This window comes from Pararge aegeria, chromosome 21 (assembly GCF_905163445.1).
Source record: "Pararge aegeria chromosome 21, ilParAegt1.1, whole genome shotgun sequence".
NCBI classification, from domain to species: Eukaryota; Metazoa; Arthropoda; class Insecta; order Lepidoptera; family Nymphalidae; genus Pararge; species Pararge aegeria.
This window is the reverse complement of record NC_053200.1, coordinates 4643393-4663165: the sequence shown is the minus strand read 5'-3', so window position 1 is coordinate 4663165 and position 19773 is coordinate 4643393. Positions and strand designations below refer to the sequence as shown.

At 36.9% G+C, this 19773-nt stretch overlaps 1 protein-coding gene across 1 annotated transcript in view; it reads left to right on the top strand.

Annotated features, from left to right (window-relative positions):
• LOC120633110 (receptor-type guanylate cyclase gcy-28) overlaps nucleotides 1-19773 on the top strand; it is a 41521-nt gene that overhangs the window by 19001 nt on the left and 2747 nt on the right. Inside the window, exons 6-16 of the mRNA XM_039903221.1 lie at nucleotides 1161-1270; nucleotides 3918-4106; nucleotides 4781-4916; nucleotides 6197-6288; nucleotides 7711-7748; nucleotides 9403-9529; nucleotides 11308-11469; nucleotides 12426-12602; nucleotides 17428-17584; nucleotides 18129-18287; nucleotides 19275-19452. Coding sequence (XP_039759155.1) covers nucleotides 1161-1270; nucleotides 3918-4106; nucleotides 4781-4916; nucleotides 6197-6288; nucleotides 7711-7748; nucleotides 9403-9529; nucleotides 11308-11469; nucleotides 12426-12602; nucleotides 17428-17584; nucleotides 18129-18287; nucleotides 19275-19452 — 1525 coding nt within the window. The remainder of the gene's footprint in view (nucleotides 1-1160; nucleotides 1271-3917; nucleotides 4107-4780; nucleotides 4917-6196; nucleotides 6289-7710; nucleotides 7749-9402; nucleotides 9530-11307; nucleotides 11470-12425; nucleotides 12603-17427; nucleotides 17585-18128; nucleotides 18288-19274; nucleotides 19453-19773) is intronic.

Below are 19773 nucleotides of genomic sequence, written 5' to 3'. Positions count from 1 at the left end.
TACAGCAGGTGTAGTAGAAAATGATTTTACATACTTACCACTCGCATAGGCCATTAGTCGATATTACATTATATTTCGTTTAACAAGATTCGTAATACTATAATGTTATAATATACTAAACTTACAAACTATTCTAAAATATTGATAGTTATATCCAAGTTCACAAAACTATACTGGCCACTTGCCTTTTTCAGTAATTTAAAGGTACCTTTATTTTTTTAATGGTCATCATATCAACCCATTACCGGCCCGGCTACCACAGGGCACGGGTCTCCTCCCTCAATGAGAAGGGGTTAAGGCCGTAGACTACCACGCTGGCCCAGCGAGAATTGGTGGACTCCACACACCCTCGAAAACATTATGGACTCTGTAACACTCAAATGTATTTTCTTTATTTCTTCTATTGCTTGTCAAGCTCACAGAGGCTTGAAAAATACTTAAGTATAAGTATGAACAATAAAATTGATGGAACAGAATGAAAGTTATTAACGTCACACCCATCGACGCGCTTCAAATTAGAGCCGAATCAGTGAGCGCACTGACTTTGAACTTCGCTCGGAAGTTTTTCGATTTCTCGTCAGACAGTACAATATGTACATCACATGGATTATAGAGATCTTTATTTGCCAACGCGATCAAACTTTAAATGATATATTCATATCTATAAAGTTTCAGTGCGTAGGTGTAGGGTACAAAAGCTGCGGTGGGATAAGTTCGAGCTATGGTTATTGACTGGGAAAGCAAGAATTTGCGTACACGTAAGTATGGCATGGTAAAATTCATTGTAAACCCTAAGTACCAACATTGTTGTCAAAGGCAAGTGAAGTCTAGTGCAATATGCACTTTGCCAGCGTGGAGGATTCAAGCCCAAACCTTTGTTATCCTGAGGGTAGGCCCTGTAGTGTGCCGATAATAGGTAGTCTTTAGTTCCTATTGTTATACAATGTAGCAGTAGGTATGTTTTTGTCACAACTGGTTTTTTTTGTTTTGGTTGTAAGTTTAGTACGAGTATGTAGTATTACGAAACGAAATATAATGAAATATCGACTTATCATAATAAATGACCTATGCGGGAGTGTTAAGTATGTAAAATCATAAATTTTTTACCTGCTGTAATCTGTCACCTGCTTGCCTTTGTGAACAAAGTGTTATTCCCGCAGTTGTTATACTGAGCGTCCGTGGCTCTCTGGTGAGAGAGTTTCTCCTGGCAGCTCATTCCCTTGGCATGACGCGCGGAGAGTGGGCTTTTCTGGATGTTGAGATATTTCAGGTATGTGTCTCTCTCTTCTTTTTTTCGTTATGTGACTTTTATCACCTTAATCCTCCTTACCATCAACTCAACTAATCATTTTGAATCACGAAATATAGAACGTGCATCCTAAGGAATATAGGGTACATATTTTTCTGGGAAAACATGATCTCATAATTGAATTCCCTGATCCCCAATATTTCTACTTGACAAATATTGTGGTCATTAGTGATTTGGAAGCTTAGATGCTAAAACTTTATAATAGCTGATAGAGGAACCGGTTCCTTTAAAAAACCGGAATTTAAGCACTATAGAATCTGGAAAAATGTATGCTATAACTGTCAGGAGTGCCCACATTTTAAGCTATAGGTTTACCAATAGGTTTTATTTCTTAATAACTTTCTTACTGACAAAATAGTTTATCCATTAAAAAAAAGGAGAAAAAAAGATACTCATATAAGTGTCAACAGATTAGATGAGAATACAGAGGTAATCATTTTCCATAGAATCTTTTGTTCAAAAATTTCTTACATAGTCGAAATAAAAAAAAAATACCCTTTTCCACGGCAAACATAAAAAGGACAGCACTACTTTGACTCTCGATTTGTTTAATTTAGAATATTTAGTATAATCGCGACGGTAATGTTAAAATAAATAACAGTTTAATGTAGAGGTACGACCTATGAATCCTTCTTTACACACACTGTGTTATATAATTACACGTGATTTCAAAGATGAATGTGTTATGAATTATGATTTAATACTACGTGAATATTTAAAGTTATCATAACTTTACCTCACTGGGGATACCCACTGAGCAGCTTATTTAATTTACTTATTAATATAGGTAGTACCTCTTGGGATGACCCAAATCATTAATGTATGAGTCTCTGACGACTTTTATTCCTCGTACTGGAGTCCGGATCGTGTTTCTGTTTTACGTCATTCATGTTGTTAGGCAAATTTTTCATTTTATCTATACTTACAATAAAACTGTAACTCGAAGATTTCTGTACATTTAATATATTTTGAAATTTTTGGTCGGGGGATGCTTTATAATAGATGCTGAGTCTGAAACAGTTTTTTATTATACTCAACCTCTAATAAATGATTCAGTGCTGACAAAGTTGCGCGGGTCGGCTAGTCTTATAATATATTTTATACTAGGCTAGTCTTATATTTTAAGAGATATTTTAGAAAACAACGTATATAACTAAACTGTTGCTCGCGACTTCGTCCGCTTTCGTGTTTGTTACAATGCTCGTCATTCTATTTCTTGGATTAAAAAGTGTCCAATGTCACTATAGCCAAACTAGTCTTTTTTTTTGTTGAGCCGTGCATAGGTAACAAAAGTTAAAATTGTAAATCCTAAGGTATCGCTTCCTGAGTGCTATAAAGAGTCATAAAATATTTCTATGTTCGTCTCCAGGATGCGTGCTATATATATGACATATCTCGTCAATAACTGTGTAGCTCTAGCTAGTTGAGCTTAAAGTAGGTAACAAACCAACAGAATACTCGTCTTTTTTGTGTCTCTCCTTGGTGCAGTGGCGAGCGCTGTGTTATAAGTGAAGGTCCCGGGTTCGATGCATCTTTTAATCTGGTCTGGTGGGAGGCTTCGGCCGTTGCTAGCTACCTAACCGCTCCGGTACGATGCCGTAGAAACCGATTGAGGTGGCATACCCCAAACGGGTAAGCCCGCTACCATCTTAGAATGCATCATAATTTACCCCTGGGAGACATTACAGTCAAAAGCTCACTTGTAGTGTAATGAAAAAATAATGCCACTAAAGCTTCAGTTTAGTAAGCTAGTGAGCTAAGTTTCATCGTTTGCTATAAATAAATATGCATATTATCTGAATCGTCGCATCTCAAACATCAGTAACGGAAGTGCTATCGTTTAAAAGGTTTTGTTTAATTTAATGTTATTTACCTTATATAAGTTCTATTAAGATTTTCTGATAAGCATTTTCAGACCCCGTTGCCCTTAAATTATACAGCGGAAAATATTCGAAAATGCACGTTGCGGGATTCGACGGATTAAATTACGATAAAATGTTATACGAGTACTTTTGCACTGTTTACCTACGCATCGCATTCATTATGTATAATTAATGTTAAATCTCAAAGAGATGGTCTGTAGCTACCCAATTTGAAATAAAGGATTGTTCGGACTACGCTTTGTAATTACCCAAGTATATCAATGGCGCAGTCGGTAGGATAGTGTTAAATCTCAAAGAGATTGTCTGTAACTACCCAAGTTTATATTCTTGGGTAGTAAAAAATCGTACACCTAGCAATCGTCTACTTCAAATTTCCTAGTGGCGCAGTTGGTAGGATAAAGTTAAATTTCAAAGAGATTTTCTGTAACAAGCTAATTTATAATAAACTTTTGCTAGGACATTTCTTAAATATAGTTCAACAGGTACATCACATCAGATCAGTTCGCGAAATACCGACAAAAAGATCACGAAAGCGGGTAGTCACATTCTGCCCGTGACCACGACCCATGCAACTGGGTCGAAATATCGACAAATCCAAAAATATTATCGTTATATGTACCCGTTGAACTATACTATATTAAGAAATCTTGATTAACCACGAAAATCTTAGTTTAAAATATTTCATTATTGCTAGGACATAGCATTATTGTCTAAGTACATTACAGGGTGGTTACTGGGGTGAGACGGGTTGGGCCGCTGGTGATGAACGTGATGCAGCTGCGAGAGCTGCTTACGAGGCTTTGCTGAGGGTGTCTCTGAAGCTACCGACTGGCGATCGGTTCGATGACTTCGCAGACACTGTACGGACGCGGGCCAAGGTCCATTACAACTACACTTTCTCGGATGGAGAGGAGGTAATTATTCAGTTGTTAAGTTCAGCTCCTTTCCTTTGATTTGTCAACATTATCATCTTTCCCAGCCTATTTATGTCCCAGTCAATTCTCTTCTCTCCTATGAGAGGAGATTGACATTTTTTAGCTCCCGGCTTCACAAGTTGACGGGTTTTTATCGAATATTATAACATTTTAATGATAAAACCCGGAACTGGAAGCGGTTAACGCCATGTGCTTCAGAATTCGGGGTACCGAGTTCAAAACCGGTCCCGCACCTCTTGACTTTTCGCAGTTATGTGCGTTTTATTCACTTAAATATAACACTTGCTTACTTACGTGAGGAACAAACCAAAGAGTCATGTCAAGCCAAGACGCAAGCAAGAGTCCTCGGATTTAACGGTGAAGGAAAACATCTTTAGGAATCCTGCATGCCTTCTTTGTCTTTCTCCTCTTCTTCACATTATTCTCAAAGGCGTGTTAAGTTTACTTATCTTCACTTAGCCAGTGTAGTGGACTACGGTCTAAACTATTTTCATTCTGAGAGGAGTTCTTTGCCCTGTAGTGAGCCAGTAATGGTTTGATATTATGATAAACCAGAAATGACGGCTTAACGTGTTCACCGAGGTTGGACAGTGCTTTCCTCACTTCCTTTTTATTATAAGCTGTCAAGTATATTATGAACTTTTATATGACAGGTGAATTTCTTTATTGGCGCTTTCTACGATGGAGTGTATTTATTGGGTATGGCGTTAAACGAGACGTTGACTGAAGGCGGTGACATCAGAAACGGAAGGAACATCACTAAACGAATGTGGGGGCGAGATTTTCATGGTAAGGTTTTTTTTTTATTTTTTTTTTAAAGAGCTGAGTCGCTAAAGTGACTATGTAGCTCTTGTGTGTCTACAATTACTACCTTACAAACTAGCTTATTCTACGTCTACCTACATTAATCTTAAATTTATTATATAAATATTTCGCGCACTCAGAATAGGGGTTTGACAAACTTATGTTAACATCAGCCAACATTTTATTCTGATTCTCGCTACGTGCACATTCCATCAGAATGTGATATACATCTTCCCTTACACCACAGTCTGGACAATTGGGAGAAGGACTCTTTGAGCATAAACGCAAAATGGTAACGTTATACATCAGCAAAGTGAAAACTTTACTCATTCAAATATACCTATTTACCGATACTTCTGATACATTAATGACAAGGTTGCTTGGTAGCATCCGCCTCCGCTTTCATCTCTCACAAGATAGAAAAATGAATGTTAAAATGTAAAATGTAAATTTTTGATGTTGGAAAAGAGCAACTGCTGAGTTTCTTGCCGGCTTCTTCTCGGTAGAATCTGCCTTCCGAACCGGTGGTAGAGTCACTTGACAGACACACTTGACGGACAGACTTGACGTTTCAAAAGTGCTTATATTAGGCCTACTTGAAATAAATGAATTTTGAATTTTGAATTTTGTTGAACATTTTCTGTAGTTTTTCATTGGTTCTGTCGATGGTCATAATCCGGGCTATAGTTAACCATATTCGAACAACGAAATGTAACGTGTAACGACGGATTAAAATGTCCCTTATTTTCTGTGGGAGAGCTTAGGTATTAAACCTAAGCTCTCCCACGAACCTGCAGGTAGCTTTCGGACAGCTGCGAAACGTTTTTGTAAAATTTAGATGCTTTATACAGAAAGTTCGACATTAAATAACTGCCATAAGATCCATTATTCTTTGAGATTATATTACTAGTTATGACAATATTCGAAAGCTCTGAATTACTAGGCTTAGCCGTTGGGTTAAATAAGCGCCAGCTTTTGGGTGAACCGACATGTTGACCAATTTTTGGGACAGCACATTAACGAAATGAAACCCACGGACCCAGAGTCTCAAACACTTTAAAATAAATATCGGTTAAATTCAAATTCAAAAATTATTTATTCATGTAGGCCTATCACAAGCACTTATGAAGCGTTCATACATATATGTTTACATAATTGTAAGGGGATGGTGATAACTTCGTTCGTCATCTTAAACCTAAAGCTACAAGGGTTCCAATGAAAGGGATAAGATATAATGATTGTTAATGTATTGTTGTTTTTAAAAGGTATCACCGGTCACGTGCGCATTGATTCGGTCGGTGATCGGGATGCCGACTACGCCATATTTGATTTGGATCCAGTTACAGGAAAGTTTGAGGTGAGGCATATACATGTTGCTTTAATTTAAAACAGGGCACCTCTTTTAGCTTCTCCAAAAATGTTGTATGCGACAAACGATTTTAATTTCTCATAATATATATACTGTCATCCCCTATTTTAAAACTATACGAGTTTTCCTTATCCGTATCGATATTCAACGAACTGCAGGCTATAATAATGTCTGACTACAAAAAGATTAATAAATTTTCTTAACTTTCTCTTTCCCCATTACGTTATTCGCATAAAAAGTGAATTTTATCATAATCGGTTTAGCCGTTCAAGAAGAGACAAAAGACAGCCAATTATTAAAAACACGTGGTTGGGTTAAGCTTTCTTTCGAAATCAAAGACTTATTACTCCTACTTTTATAGAAAATAGATAAAAAAAAATTGATTTATCTAGAGTTTATTACGTTTTTATTATACGAGTATTTGCTGCTAAATCATACAATAATTACGACTGGAAAGCGACGACATATCTTAAAATAAAGACTTAATTGAACTAGTTTTAGTACTCTACATTTTGAATTGTGAATCGAATGTATTATACCTACCTTTGGCAATGTAGATCAGCAGGTTTTTCAGTTATAAGAAACAAAGAATTCCTAGTCATCCTGCACCAAACATGTTATTTTTGGACAGCCGATTGACGCAGTGGGCAACTACCCTGCTTTCTGACAACAAGGCTGTGGGTTCGAGTCCTACAACTGGAAAAAAATTGTGATGAACATGAATGTTTTTCAGTGTTTGGGTGTTTATCTGTATATTATTAGTATTTATGTATATTATTCATCGTATAAATCAGCGTAGAACCCATAACACAAGCTAAGCTTACTTTGGAATTGGTGGCGATGTTTGTATTGTCGTAGTAAATATATATTTTTTATTTATTTATTTATCCACGTTTCTGACATGAATCACTAAAACATGGAATGCCTTTCTGTCATATGTATTTCCAGCTACGTACTACTTCAGTACCTCAAGGCAAGGGTGTATGTTTATATAGATAATTTGAGGGCAAGAATAGCCTAATCTAGATTTATTGGATTCGATTAATTATTCTTTTAGGCGTTAGCAGCACTAATAATAGCTCGTTTACCCCGGAACCTTAAGATTTTCATCCCGGGATTTTATTTTGATCGCCCGAGTTAAATTACTGTTTATAGATGAATTTTAATTTCTACCCCATCAGGTTAACATCAGTGTTTGTTTGTTTGTTTAAATGCTTTGTTGCACACACATTTTATACAATGTAAAAATATATACAGAATAACCTTAGAATAGAAAATAGAGCGTGCAAAGGCGGTCTTATCATTAAAGCGATCTCTTTAAGACAACCTTTGACGTTAGGAAAAACGAAGGACGGGTTGGTGCAGCAATTTAAGTGCAGTGTTTAAGTTTAAAAAAAATATTTTTCCTAGGTTGTGGCTTTTTACCACGGATTGAACAGCAGCTACAAGCCCGTTGCCGGAAAAGCCATTCACTGGCCGGGGGGTAAACGCGGACCGCCCCCGGATAAGCCGCGTTGTGGTTTCCTTGGAACGGATCCCGTGTGCCAAGGAGGTAGTTTCAAAATTTTAATAAAATATAGTAATAGTATTATGAATAATAAGCTTAATTTACTAAACTCCGCGAAAATCGGGAGAATCTGTATGATGTAATTTATTCAATCTATATACTCCGCACCGAATAGACATTCGGCAATGTACTCTCTACGCACGTTTCGCTCTGACACCGGAGCATCCTCAGGAGATGTTGACGTTACAATTTATAATTATTAGAGAAAACGAATACTATTCATACACCTATGAATCATTCGTTGTAAAGTCAACATCTCCTGAGGATTTTCGTTATAATATATCATAGAATTCCGAAAGGTGACGGATGCTTCTATGCAATATAGTAATTATAGTTAATGTAGTGTTTCCAACGGGGTTTATCGTTCTGTGCATCTTATTGATGTACTGTAGGATAAGAGCCGTTTTTTGAACACACAATTAAGATTAACGCAGTAAAGAAATTCCTAATAACATATCGGCGGTGATCCATGGTTGTCGATCCTCCATCTTAGCTCTTTCCGGTGGCTACAAGCACTATGCTTGTGAGGGAATAAAGAGTACATAAGCACCTTTTTTGAAGTTTTCGTAGTTAAACGAATGTCCGTAAATTTCTCTGCGTTTGTGTCGGTGAATTTAAAATCCTGTTGTCCGGATGTTTATTTACCCTGGAAAACTGTATTTTATGATACACTTAAGTGTTCTTTTAATCCACTTTGACCCATCAAACACATAAAATTCTTTAATCATAAAATTCACTTGAAAGATCCCATTCCGTGCAACATTATGAAACAAAAAGCTGTAGAGTAGAGTGGTTCGGTGTGTAAATTGAAATTTATCATTTCACGCTGCTCAGAGGCGCAGGCCGTTTTGATATATTGCTTTATTGGCCTGGCTGTATTCCTAACGCTGGCTGTGACGGCCGGGTGCGTTGCCTACAAGTGAGTATCAATTTTACGATTAGCTATAAGGTAAGGTGGAATTTGTAAGGAAAAACCTATCTATCCCTCTGCCAAGGGTATAAATATCTATGACCCTGTCCTTATATAATAATGTCCTTATCATATTACGATAAAATGACTTAATTTGGCTAAGCAGCATTTTTGCAATGATGTGTTCCAGCCAGTGGCGTGCATAGAGGGTATGCACGCACAGGATATAAAATGAAGAAAATCTCCAGTACAAGTTATAAAAAACTTAAGGATAGGCTTTGTAAGAGTTATAAAAAGCCTACCCTTAATTATTTATAACTCGTACTGGAGATTTTCATCATTTTATATCATCTGCATACCCTGTGCATACCCTCTATGCACGCCACTGGTTCCGGCGTGGTGGCCGGTGTAATTGACTAATACCGGCTGGAAATTTTGTAGGACGTGTATCTTGTATGCCCTGAAAAGTATTGCACTGTTTATAGACGATGGTTTTTCTCTTGGTCAATTATTACTATAAAAGAAAAAAAAACTTACTCGTTATAGCAAATCAATAGGCTTTGGTATTGTTGTTCACATTTGTATAAATCCAAGTTATACAAGTAAGATTATACCCGTGTGCCAGGCAAGTGCGTATCGAGGCAGAACTGAACAATACGGCGTGGCGAGTACGACCCGAGGAGGTGCTTGTGGAAGTCGGCACCGGCCTCGGCACCAGCCCAGCTTTGCACAGCATCAATGAAGTTCTTAAGGTATGATATCGACCTCCCTTTTTTCTTTTTTGTTTTGTCGCGGTGGAAAAGCTTTATCGCTAAAAACCTCCACGGCATGTCCCTCTTGTTGGCTTTACTAGACGCCCGAAGAACCCGTTGTATACTTCCCATACGATGTTACCGATCTCGTTGCTTAAACTTAAAATATGCGAAAGTGTTTTTGAAGTGTGCACAGCTGTAGCCTAGTGGTTAAGACTTCGGCTTCACTTTCGAGGCCAGAGTTCGAAATGTGCGCTTTAAGCAATTGCATATCAGTGCTTAAACGGTGAAGGAAAACAACGTGAGGATACCCTAATGTCTGAGAGTTTTCCATAATGGAATTGAAGAAGAATGACGCGAATGAAGTCGCGAGGGACCGCTAGTCATATAAAAAAATAATTTTACTTATTGGCCTATCGTATAACGATGACCTTGACGTTGAGTTCGGGAATATTGATCGCAGACCTCCTCACTTGTAAAATAATTAATTTTATTGACACATCTTTATTGCGTCGTACATGCGTTTGATATATAGATAGTAATATATAGTATCATATATATTATAATATATATTGGCCAATACACACACACACAGAAACAAATCCTATTTACCTATGTATACTGAGACTTTTATAAAAGGCTGTTTTGGTATAAAGTAGGTACCTATTAATATATTCTTAATTTAAATAAAAAAACAAGAAATCCCTCAAGAACGTTTGTTAAGCTTACAACGAAAACCTTTCAAAAGCCTTTGATATGTTGTTAATTAATTTGGTGTACTTATTGTTTGCAGTAATAAACGTAATTGAATCGAATACGTCGTAAACAGAGTTTATATTGTCCTTTCCGTTTTCTGCCAGATCAATTAAACAAGGCTGGCTTCAGCGAGTTTAAAAGTAAAAGTTGAAAAGCGAGTGAAAAAAATGTAAGGCTTTTATTTCGCGAAAATATTGGGTTTCAGTTTATAAATTGTTGCCTTTTTAATTAATGAGGGAAATGCTTATAGAGTTATAACTCCATTGCGTAATGAAAGCTTTATTTATTTTTCCTTTTAAAAATCTATTGCGTAGGTATTCCTAGATACGGATAGATAATAAATAATTAAAAGTATTTTATTAATTCAAAGGTCAAGCCATGAAAAAGTATCTTAGATCCCCTTATGTTTCTGATACAAAAATAAAAGATAATAGGAAATAAGAGCAATACAGTGCATATCATTTTTAAACCACTGGGGTGGGTAAGCGGGACTTCACGTAACGCCATACGTAATACCCAATAAACCCCAGTGGTGTGTACGCGTGTCATAGCATCCCAGCGCTAACGGTTTAATCTGGTGTAGAAAAAAAAAGTTATAGATTATTCATATATATAAGAAATTATAAATTATACCATACGTATTCTCCTGCTTTTCTTGGAGTATAGCAAATTTAGCTTAATTTTCATAATACAGCAAAGTAACGCCTGCTTCTACCCAATATCTGCAGGTTTAAAAAAAATATCCTATGCCATTTTCCAGGACGTAGTCTATCTCTAATGTTTATTTACGCAAAGATTCTTTAAGTTGTAAAACCCTGTTTAAGTAACGCAGGACCTTCTTAATCAAAGACAAAAATAACCCTTTGTTCCACCTTCAGCATACCAGCTGTACATGTGGCAAGTCTCATCGATATTAGTGTAGTGGTTGAACGGAACCTATGTAACAACCAAATATATACACTTTCGCATTTATAGTATTAATATGGACGTTTCGCTTCTTCAATTTGACCTTTTGTTATCAGTTATCTCTTGGTTGGAACGCTCGCAGCTCGGGTTCTCTGGGTACACCGGTCACCCTATCTCCCTTCACAGTTGGCCTTTACAAAGGCAACCGCGTCGCCGTCAAGAAGATACACAGAAAGAAATTGGACTTAAACAAGAAGTTACTCTGGGAGATAAAGCAGGTATGTTTTACTGTAACTTCCTAGACGCAGCTACGATAACATTATTGGACGAGTTAAGAGATGGAAAGGTCAACATTTCAAGTTCACGTTTTAAACGAGATAATATAACGTACACTCTGATCTTATCCAGACGTTACAGATTGCTATACTTGTATTGACAAATAGTTTGTATTGTAAAATATGAAAATAATTCCAAATAGAGTTCAATTAAAAAGTTTATCTTCTATCATGTCCTCTGTTCTGCACGCGCGAGATTTAGAGCTTAACCTTCTGAGCGATTCTCTCCTTTATTGGAGTAAGTGGAATCTTTGATCCCCCATTACGAGTTTTAAAAAAAACTGGGCATTGAAAGCCATGACAATATAATTCTTATCTTATAATGTTTAGTCATAACATACTTATCAGTGATTGCAGCATCACAATCTATTAACTCAAAAATTATATTAAAAGTATTTTCACTTTAATTAAACTTTATTTACACTTTATTAACTTTAGTTACTCTATTTATGTCTGCTGTGTGTCTGGTGTTTTGAACTACCACTCAAACTTATATCGATCACAGATAATACAATAATTACGGCCAGACTGAACTATGGTCTCTTTTTATTAAATGCACGTACATAAAAAGGTAGATTTGTTAACACTTGTGTTACAGTAATTTTATAAGGTGTAACTGTGATAACTATAAATTCATAGTGGCCAGATATGTTATTAAATCGGTGAATTTTTAAACAAACACACTTCTAATTATTATTTAATTAATAAATTTTCAAATAACAATTAAAATTAAATTTGATTAACAACCAATGTTCATGTCATTGAATTGGTGGGTATTTCGATATAAAGACGACTGCATTGTCGATACACTCCAGTCCAACATGGACTAGAACGATGCAAAGATACCTCCTCCCGGTGTCTTAGTCGTTATCACTTGTGAATGTGAATTCATTGTGTAGGCTCGGAATGTGTCCCACGAGAACACTGCCCGTTTTATCGGAGCATGCGTCGATTGCCCACTCATGTTCATCCTGACGGAGTACTGCCCGAAAGGGTCGCTGAAGGACGTTCTTGCCAACGAAGAGCTGCAATTAGACTGGAACTTCAGGACTTCGCTAGTCCATGATATTGTGCAGGTATGTATACTAGGTATAACTAATATTTAAATTGTAAAGGTACTACTTTGATTGTTTTTTGTTGTTCTTATTTGGCAACCATAAACCGGCTATCAAAAGGCGGATTTAATGCTAAAGTATTTTCTTACCAGCCAACTCTCGGACGTGTGAGAAAAAACTTATTAGCAAGAAAAATCTGATTACGAGAACACTGTGCGAGAATTGATTTCGCTCAACCGCAGCACCGATCTTGAAGAATTGTCCAACATACAAAACATATAGCTTGGATTCTAGAGATCTGGAATCTCAAGGCAAAGTTAGAATAAGTAGGAAAGTCAACTGATCACTTGATCACTAATCCATTACTCATAAAAAATTTCAGCACCAGACTTCACCAAAGTTATACCGGCTTAAAAAATTATTATACACACCCTTGAAAACACCCAAAAGGTACTTTCAAGGTAACACAATTTAAAAAATTACGCTATATTGGAACTTTAATGCATAGTTTTATCCATACGTTAGATTTAATGCCATTACTAGCAACAGCCCGCGGCCGCGTTTATTACAGTTTCAGTTGACTAACTTTTTTAGGGCGTGAAGGAAGGAAAAACAAATAAACACTATTTCCACATTTATAATATTAGTAAGGGTTTGATTCGAGCTTCATACTTAGAATAATAATTTCTTACGAGGTGTTATAAACACAGTTTCCATAAGTACCAATAAGATGTCTAAGAAACTTGTATCGAAGTTCACATGGCATGATGCTGATAAAGGAAGACGTCTCAGCTTAATACCTAACGCCTGTTACTTGCGAGATGTGACATATTAAGCATTGCCTGACCGTTCAGAGGATTAAAGTCTTCAAAGTCAAACTAACTCGAGCTTGAAATAGCTCTAGCTATTTCGTCAAATCAACCTATTACCGGCTCACTACTGATCAGTGTCCTACTGATCAGATTTAGGCCGTAGTTCACCACGCTGTCCTAGTGCGGATTGGTGGTGCGGAGAACATTATGGAGAACTCTTAGGAATTATTATAAATTTAGTATTCGCAGAGCTTTTTGTGATAAAGCTCGTATGGATTATCGCCATGCTTATTTCTGGTGTGGTTGCCGGTGTAATTACATTACAGGCACAGACTTAACACCTACGCCTTCAATTGGTGGACACAGGGAGGCACGTTGCAAGACTGTTCTCTTCTTACCATGAGGGGGCCATCGGCTTGCGCCGTCAATTATTACTATAGTAAAAAAAAGTTGACAATTATTTGTCAATATTGTCAATACCGTATCATTAAGATTGCTAATTAAAAGTGATAATTTTGTTCGCTTGTGTAAGATCTATACTTAGTTTATCCATTGTAAGAATCTATCTATATATATAAAAGAGAAAGTGTGTGGGTATGTTCCGTATAGGCTTCGAAACGGCTGGACCGATTTCTATGAAACTTTTAGGGAATCTCCGGATTCACCTGGCGAGTAATCCTGTAAAGTTTGGTGACGATCGGAGCACTCCTATTTTTGAACTGTCAAATACAGCTTTTATTTACTATGGTGATATTCTATTGTTGGGTGTACATGGGTCTAGATAATGATTTTCACCCGCTCGAGAAGAGAATAGAAGAGAATGAATACGGAGATAAATAAATGATTTAATATATTATGAGACTTAAATTAAAAATTTAATGATGTAATTTTATTGTTCAAATAAAATAAAGCAAAATCTAGCCCGGCGAAGCGGGCTGGGTACGCTAGTTTATTTATAAGTAAGGATGTTTTCCAAAAAAAATAGAAATGATTCTCCAGTTTGTGAACAGCGATTTGCCATACACTACTAAAGTGGAGTGGTTTTTGATATAGTCGTGTATACACGGATTCTGTATGTTATTAATTCTGTGTACGCAGCACTGATTTTCGGCTGGAACCCCAAACCAGGTGACTAGTTAGAATAGGTCAAACGATGATATCTCCATTTAAATGAGACAGTTACAGTCTGTGACGATGATCGATCGATTCTTTTATCGAAATGGAGTCGTACTTTAGATTTTTAAACATTAAAGTGATAGATCTGCAATCGGATTAAACTGACTCTATTTTCCCAGAAGATGATGCGCTAGATATTATCTTTTTACTTTCACTTTCGTTGGCTTCTGCCGTAGCTGGTTCCACCCTCCGGACAAAGATGTGACGCTAAGTGATTTAGCGGTCCGGTACGAAGTCGTGTAGAAACCGATTTTGGTTATGAGTTTAATATACTTGGCATACACCTAACAGGTAAGCCCGTTGCTATCTTAAACTGCATTATCATTTTCCACCAGGTGAGTCTGCAGTAAAGCCTGGGCTAACTTGTAGTAGATTGAAAAAAAACTCTAGCTCTTACACGATATATCCTCATCTCTATATCTGAGCATACCTCTTTATGCTCAGATATAGAGATCAGATATAGAGATGATGAGAGATTGTCACGTCAAGTTAAAATTCAAATTCAAATTCAATTATTTCAAGTAGGCCTACTTTATAACCACTTTTGAAATTTAACTATGTATGTTTGTAGTGACTCTCTCACCAGTTCGGAAAGCAGATTCTACCGAGAAGAGCCAGCAAGAAACTCAGTAGTTGCTCTTTTCCAACATCAACATTTACAATCATTTTTCTATCTAGCTGGAGATGAGAGTGAGTCTGATTGTTTCCAATCTACCTTGTAATTAAGGAATTCAAATGTATAGTAACCTCGCTGTATCAGATGTGTTTTTACACATTTTTAAAAAATATGTATTGGTAGGTCAAGAATTACCTTAGGAATCATGTTGTAAAAGCGTATTCTCGACCCCACAAAAGAGTTCTGCATCTTTCGCAGACGATATGCAGTTAGTTAGTTCAATAAATTATGAGGTATTTATAGCCGACTTGCTAGCTTTATGCTTGCTTAGCTTGAATATATTGGGCAATCTAGTTGAGTTAAATAGCAAGAGAAATGTAATCCGCCATTTCAGGAAATCCAAGGGTTGTGTAACAAGTTAAGTACTTTAGCAATAAGACCGTATTCGGAAACAACTTGAGAATAAGCTTTATTTTGATCAAATATCCTATCCTCTGTTCTATGAAGTATTCTGAATAAATAAATTGTTGCCTAAACAAGCATCAACATTTTGCGGATTAGAAACGGATTACCGCGAAGTTCATGGTTATATTTGATTACAAAACTAACAGAGCTTTGCAACCAATCCTCCAGTACAAACATGTTTATCTACTACAGCAACTTCGTACTTGAATACAATCAACAACATTAATTTATAATCGAACTTCTATTTGTTTTGTTCGAAACTATTAAGTGTTAGTGCAAAAAAGCTTTATGTGTCATGTAAAACAGACTACACAATATAGGCAATTAGAATTACTAATAACCTACTTCACTGAAAAATACCAAAGGCTTGCGAACACTAAAACGAATAAAAAGTTGAACGAAAAAGCCGAGCATTGCGTATCATGCCGTCCTGTCCGGGCAGTATCGCAGGCGAATACTGGCATAATACGTTTTTATTCTTATTTTTTATTCCACTACAAGTTAGCCATTGACTTCAATATCAGCTGACCGTAAGTACTGATGCTGTGTAAGATGTTAACAGGCTAACCTGTTAGGGGGTATGGCAGTTCTATTAAACAAATACTCCTAATCAGTTTTGACGCGACATCGTATCCCCGCTAGGAAGAAAGTAGACTTCTTAGGCGTGTATTTTATCCGTCCGTCTTCTTTTGGGGCCCTACACGAGGCGTCATAAAATAGTATCCCATTTCACTTTACTGATAGTAACAAAATTAAAGAAAAAACAAGATAGTAAAAAAACAAAAGTCCTTATAAATTTTGATTTTGCGGTGAAAATAATGAACTTGGTCTTAAAACGCTCATAACTTCTTCCAATTAATTGATGAAATTTTATGAAACAACGTTATCCAGGGCAAGCATCCGTAGAGTGACAGCCCGCTAGCTGAGAGGGGAATAAGGATTTTGTGTCTCGTGTAGGGCACAAACGATAGACGGGCGGATAGAATATACGGCTAAATTATATCGTATTTTATAGTATAATAGGGATACCTTTTTTTAAAGTAATTAATATATCACTTGCTTCAACGTTGAAGGAATACATTGTGAGGAAACCTGCATGCCTCAGAGTTCTCCATAATGTTCTCAAAGGTGGTGGAGTCCACCAATCCGTACTGGGCCAGCGTGGTGGACTAAAGCCTTAAACCCTTCTCATTGTGGGAGGAGACCCGTGCCCTGTAGTGGGCCGGCCGGCAATGGGTTGATATAACTATGACTTATGTAGCTTTGCAGTTTTACAATTCAATAAAATAAATAAGTACTGAACGCTCCCTACACGTGAAATGGGGGATTAATTGCGGATTTTAGTTGTTGTTTTTCTATCCCTTTTCTATCCCGTGACCTCTGTGGTAATCCTTTTCAAATCAACCGACCGACGACTCTCAGGGTCCAATTTTATCTTTGTTATAAATTAATTTTTTACAATGTAACCAAGCTTAGTATGATTATAATGGTATACAAACACTGTCATTTTTCACTTTGTCTTCCTATTTAAACTTATTACTATAAAGATTGTTGCGAATTTATAAATAAACAAAAATTCCATAAACTAAGTATTGTTAGCTATGCACAGCTTAACAGCTTAATGGATCAAAACTAAATTTTGAATACATATAGCTTACTTCCTAGTCATTGTGGATAGGACTTTACAGGGATGAAAACGCTGTGGATACAGCTAGTGAATTCACAATTCTGTACCACAAAATCTTCTTAGATATTATCATAAGTTTGTTTTTCCTAGGGTATGTGCTACTTACATAGCGGGCTAGGAGCGCACGGTAAGCTGCGTTCCTCAAACTGCCTCATCGATGGACGCTTCGTGCTGAAAATATCCGACTACGGCTTGAATACTCTTTGCACGCCCACCGACTTGATTAAGGACGATGCCTACTATTTCAGTAATTATCCAAATGCGTTTATCTGTTCTTCAGTTAGCTTTACTTAAGAGTGTTTTTTTTTACTTCTTGTTTTTCTGGAGCCCTAGTACTTATGAGTTAACTAAAGGTACAATTAGCCTTAGTGGTTAAAGGTAGAAATTCTTATGGCAAAATATATAGGTACCAAGAGGTTTTTGTAGGAGTCTAAGAGATGCTTTCATTTTACTTTTGGTTCTCCGCTCATCAAGGATCATCCGCTTTATTAAAAGTGGAGATGTATAGTATGTTTTTCCTTAAACAATTTTTTTACTGTTCATTAATTCTGTCCCAGAGTTAACTGATATTAACTGATACTTAACTTGAAAAATAATACATACAGAATACCCGATTACCTTTAATCCTATTATTATTAAAGCTGTAGTTATGACTTGTTAACTAAAGAACATTTATTCCTAAACTAACTTAAAAAAACAATTAATATTGAACTACATGTTCAACTATGATCGCGGACTTTATTGAACTGATCAAATACTTTATTATTTGTTAATTTAATCACCCTCGATAGAACTGCTGTGGACTGCTCCCGAGTTGGTAGCTGGTAGCGTGTATCCAGGAGTGGTGGCGTCGCTAAAAGGCGACGTGTATAGTTTTGGCATAATTCTTGAGGAGATTGTCTTACGCGCTGGACCATTTCATCATTATACACCTGCAATGACGAATAAAGGTAAGCTTATAGGTTCAAAAACAGGCATGGTCACCTTTTCATTCGGGCCTTACCATCTTTGCTAGACGATTCAAACATTAGATCGATCTAAGGCATTTTCTCCGGTGGCTGTACAGACCATTTCGTAAACGACAATTATTTTCTTAATAATGCAGTTAACTTCCACTCTCCGTGTTGTTTTTTGCGCAAGGAAAATATTGCGACTGGAGTGTCCTCTACATAGCCAATGCATCGCCAAGGACAATATTAAGGAGCTGCAGGATTTCCGAGAACCTAAACAAATTTACCAACTGAACTGTCTCCAGTTGCGCTCTCGCATGAACGGCAAGTCAATACGTGTGCTACCGAGATGGCTGCAAGAGAGTGTCGCTAATTCAGGTTTAAAATAGCTTCTGCTTCTTCTGTTTCCGGCCTGTCTCCGTACTTATAGCCAATCCAGAAGCTTAGCAGGCCACCCAGGTTGCCGGGATCTTCATGGAGGGTTGCTGAGGAGTCAAGGTGTGCTATGCGTTGTTCTGCGACTCCATTGCGTTGGAGCATTACGTGTGTCGGTGTTTCATATGCCTCCATGCATTCTCTGCACAGAGGACTGTCAGTTATACCCAAAATTAAAAGGTGTTTGGTTGATGGGCAGTGGCCTGTTATCATATCTATACCTGCCCTTACTTTAACCTGGTTTAGTTGCAGGCATTTGATTGTTAGTCGTGGGTTCATGTCTGGTAAAACTTCCCTAGCGTATTGCTTGATTGCAAACATGCAATCTTTTGTTTTAATACATAACTTCGAGTGTGTGTATCTTTTGCGTCTAACGAATAGTCCAATTCGGATTTCATTTTGAAGTTTTCCTTCTTAATTCAAAATCAATGGCAGGCTAATGCTAAGGAATCCCCGGTAATATTCTTCTTTATCATAATACTCGTGATCTCGTGTTGGCAGTTCCATAACACGTTCTCCTGTATATAAATGTATTAAAATTTTGTTAAACAGAAATAGTATCCCGTGTTTGTGCACGAGAGTCACCACCCTTCCGCCCAGTTGTGGGATTAGGAGAAGTGGGTTCAGCGGGTGGTGCTGCGGCAGAACTACTAGAGCTTGCCTCGAGATGTTGGGCTGACGTACCAGATGACAGACCTTCGTTTGACACCATCAACGCTAATTATATCAAGTAAAAATAAATCATGTTTATCTAAGATATTGCTTGATTTACCCAAATTTGCTGATCTCATTTCTATCCAGTGATGAAAACAGATTAAGTTTACACATCTTGTTTTACATGTGTAAAACTGGTTAAATCATATCATTGGCGATCTTTCATGAGATCTGCATAAGATTTGCAATATTCATTTAGGCTTATTAGCTCATATTGCCTGCTTAATCTTCTTTTAAAATTGTGTGCGATTGAAGACCTAGGCGAATTGTACTATGATGAAACTGGTTGGATTTATTAAACATTTTCTAAGCAGCAGTCATTAGGTATATACATTTC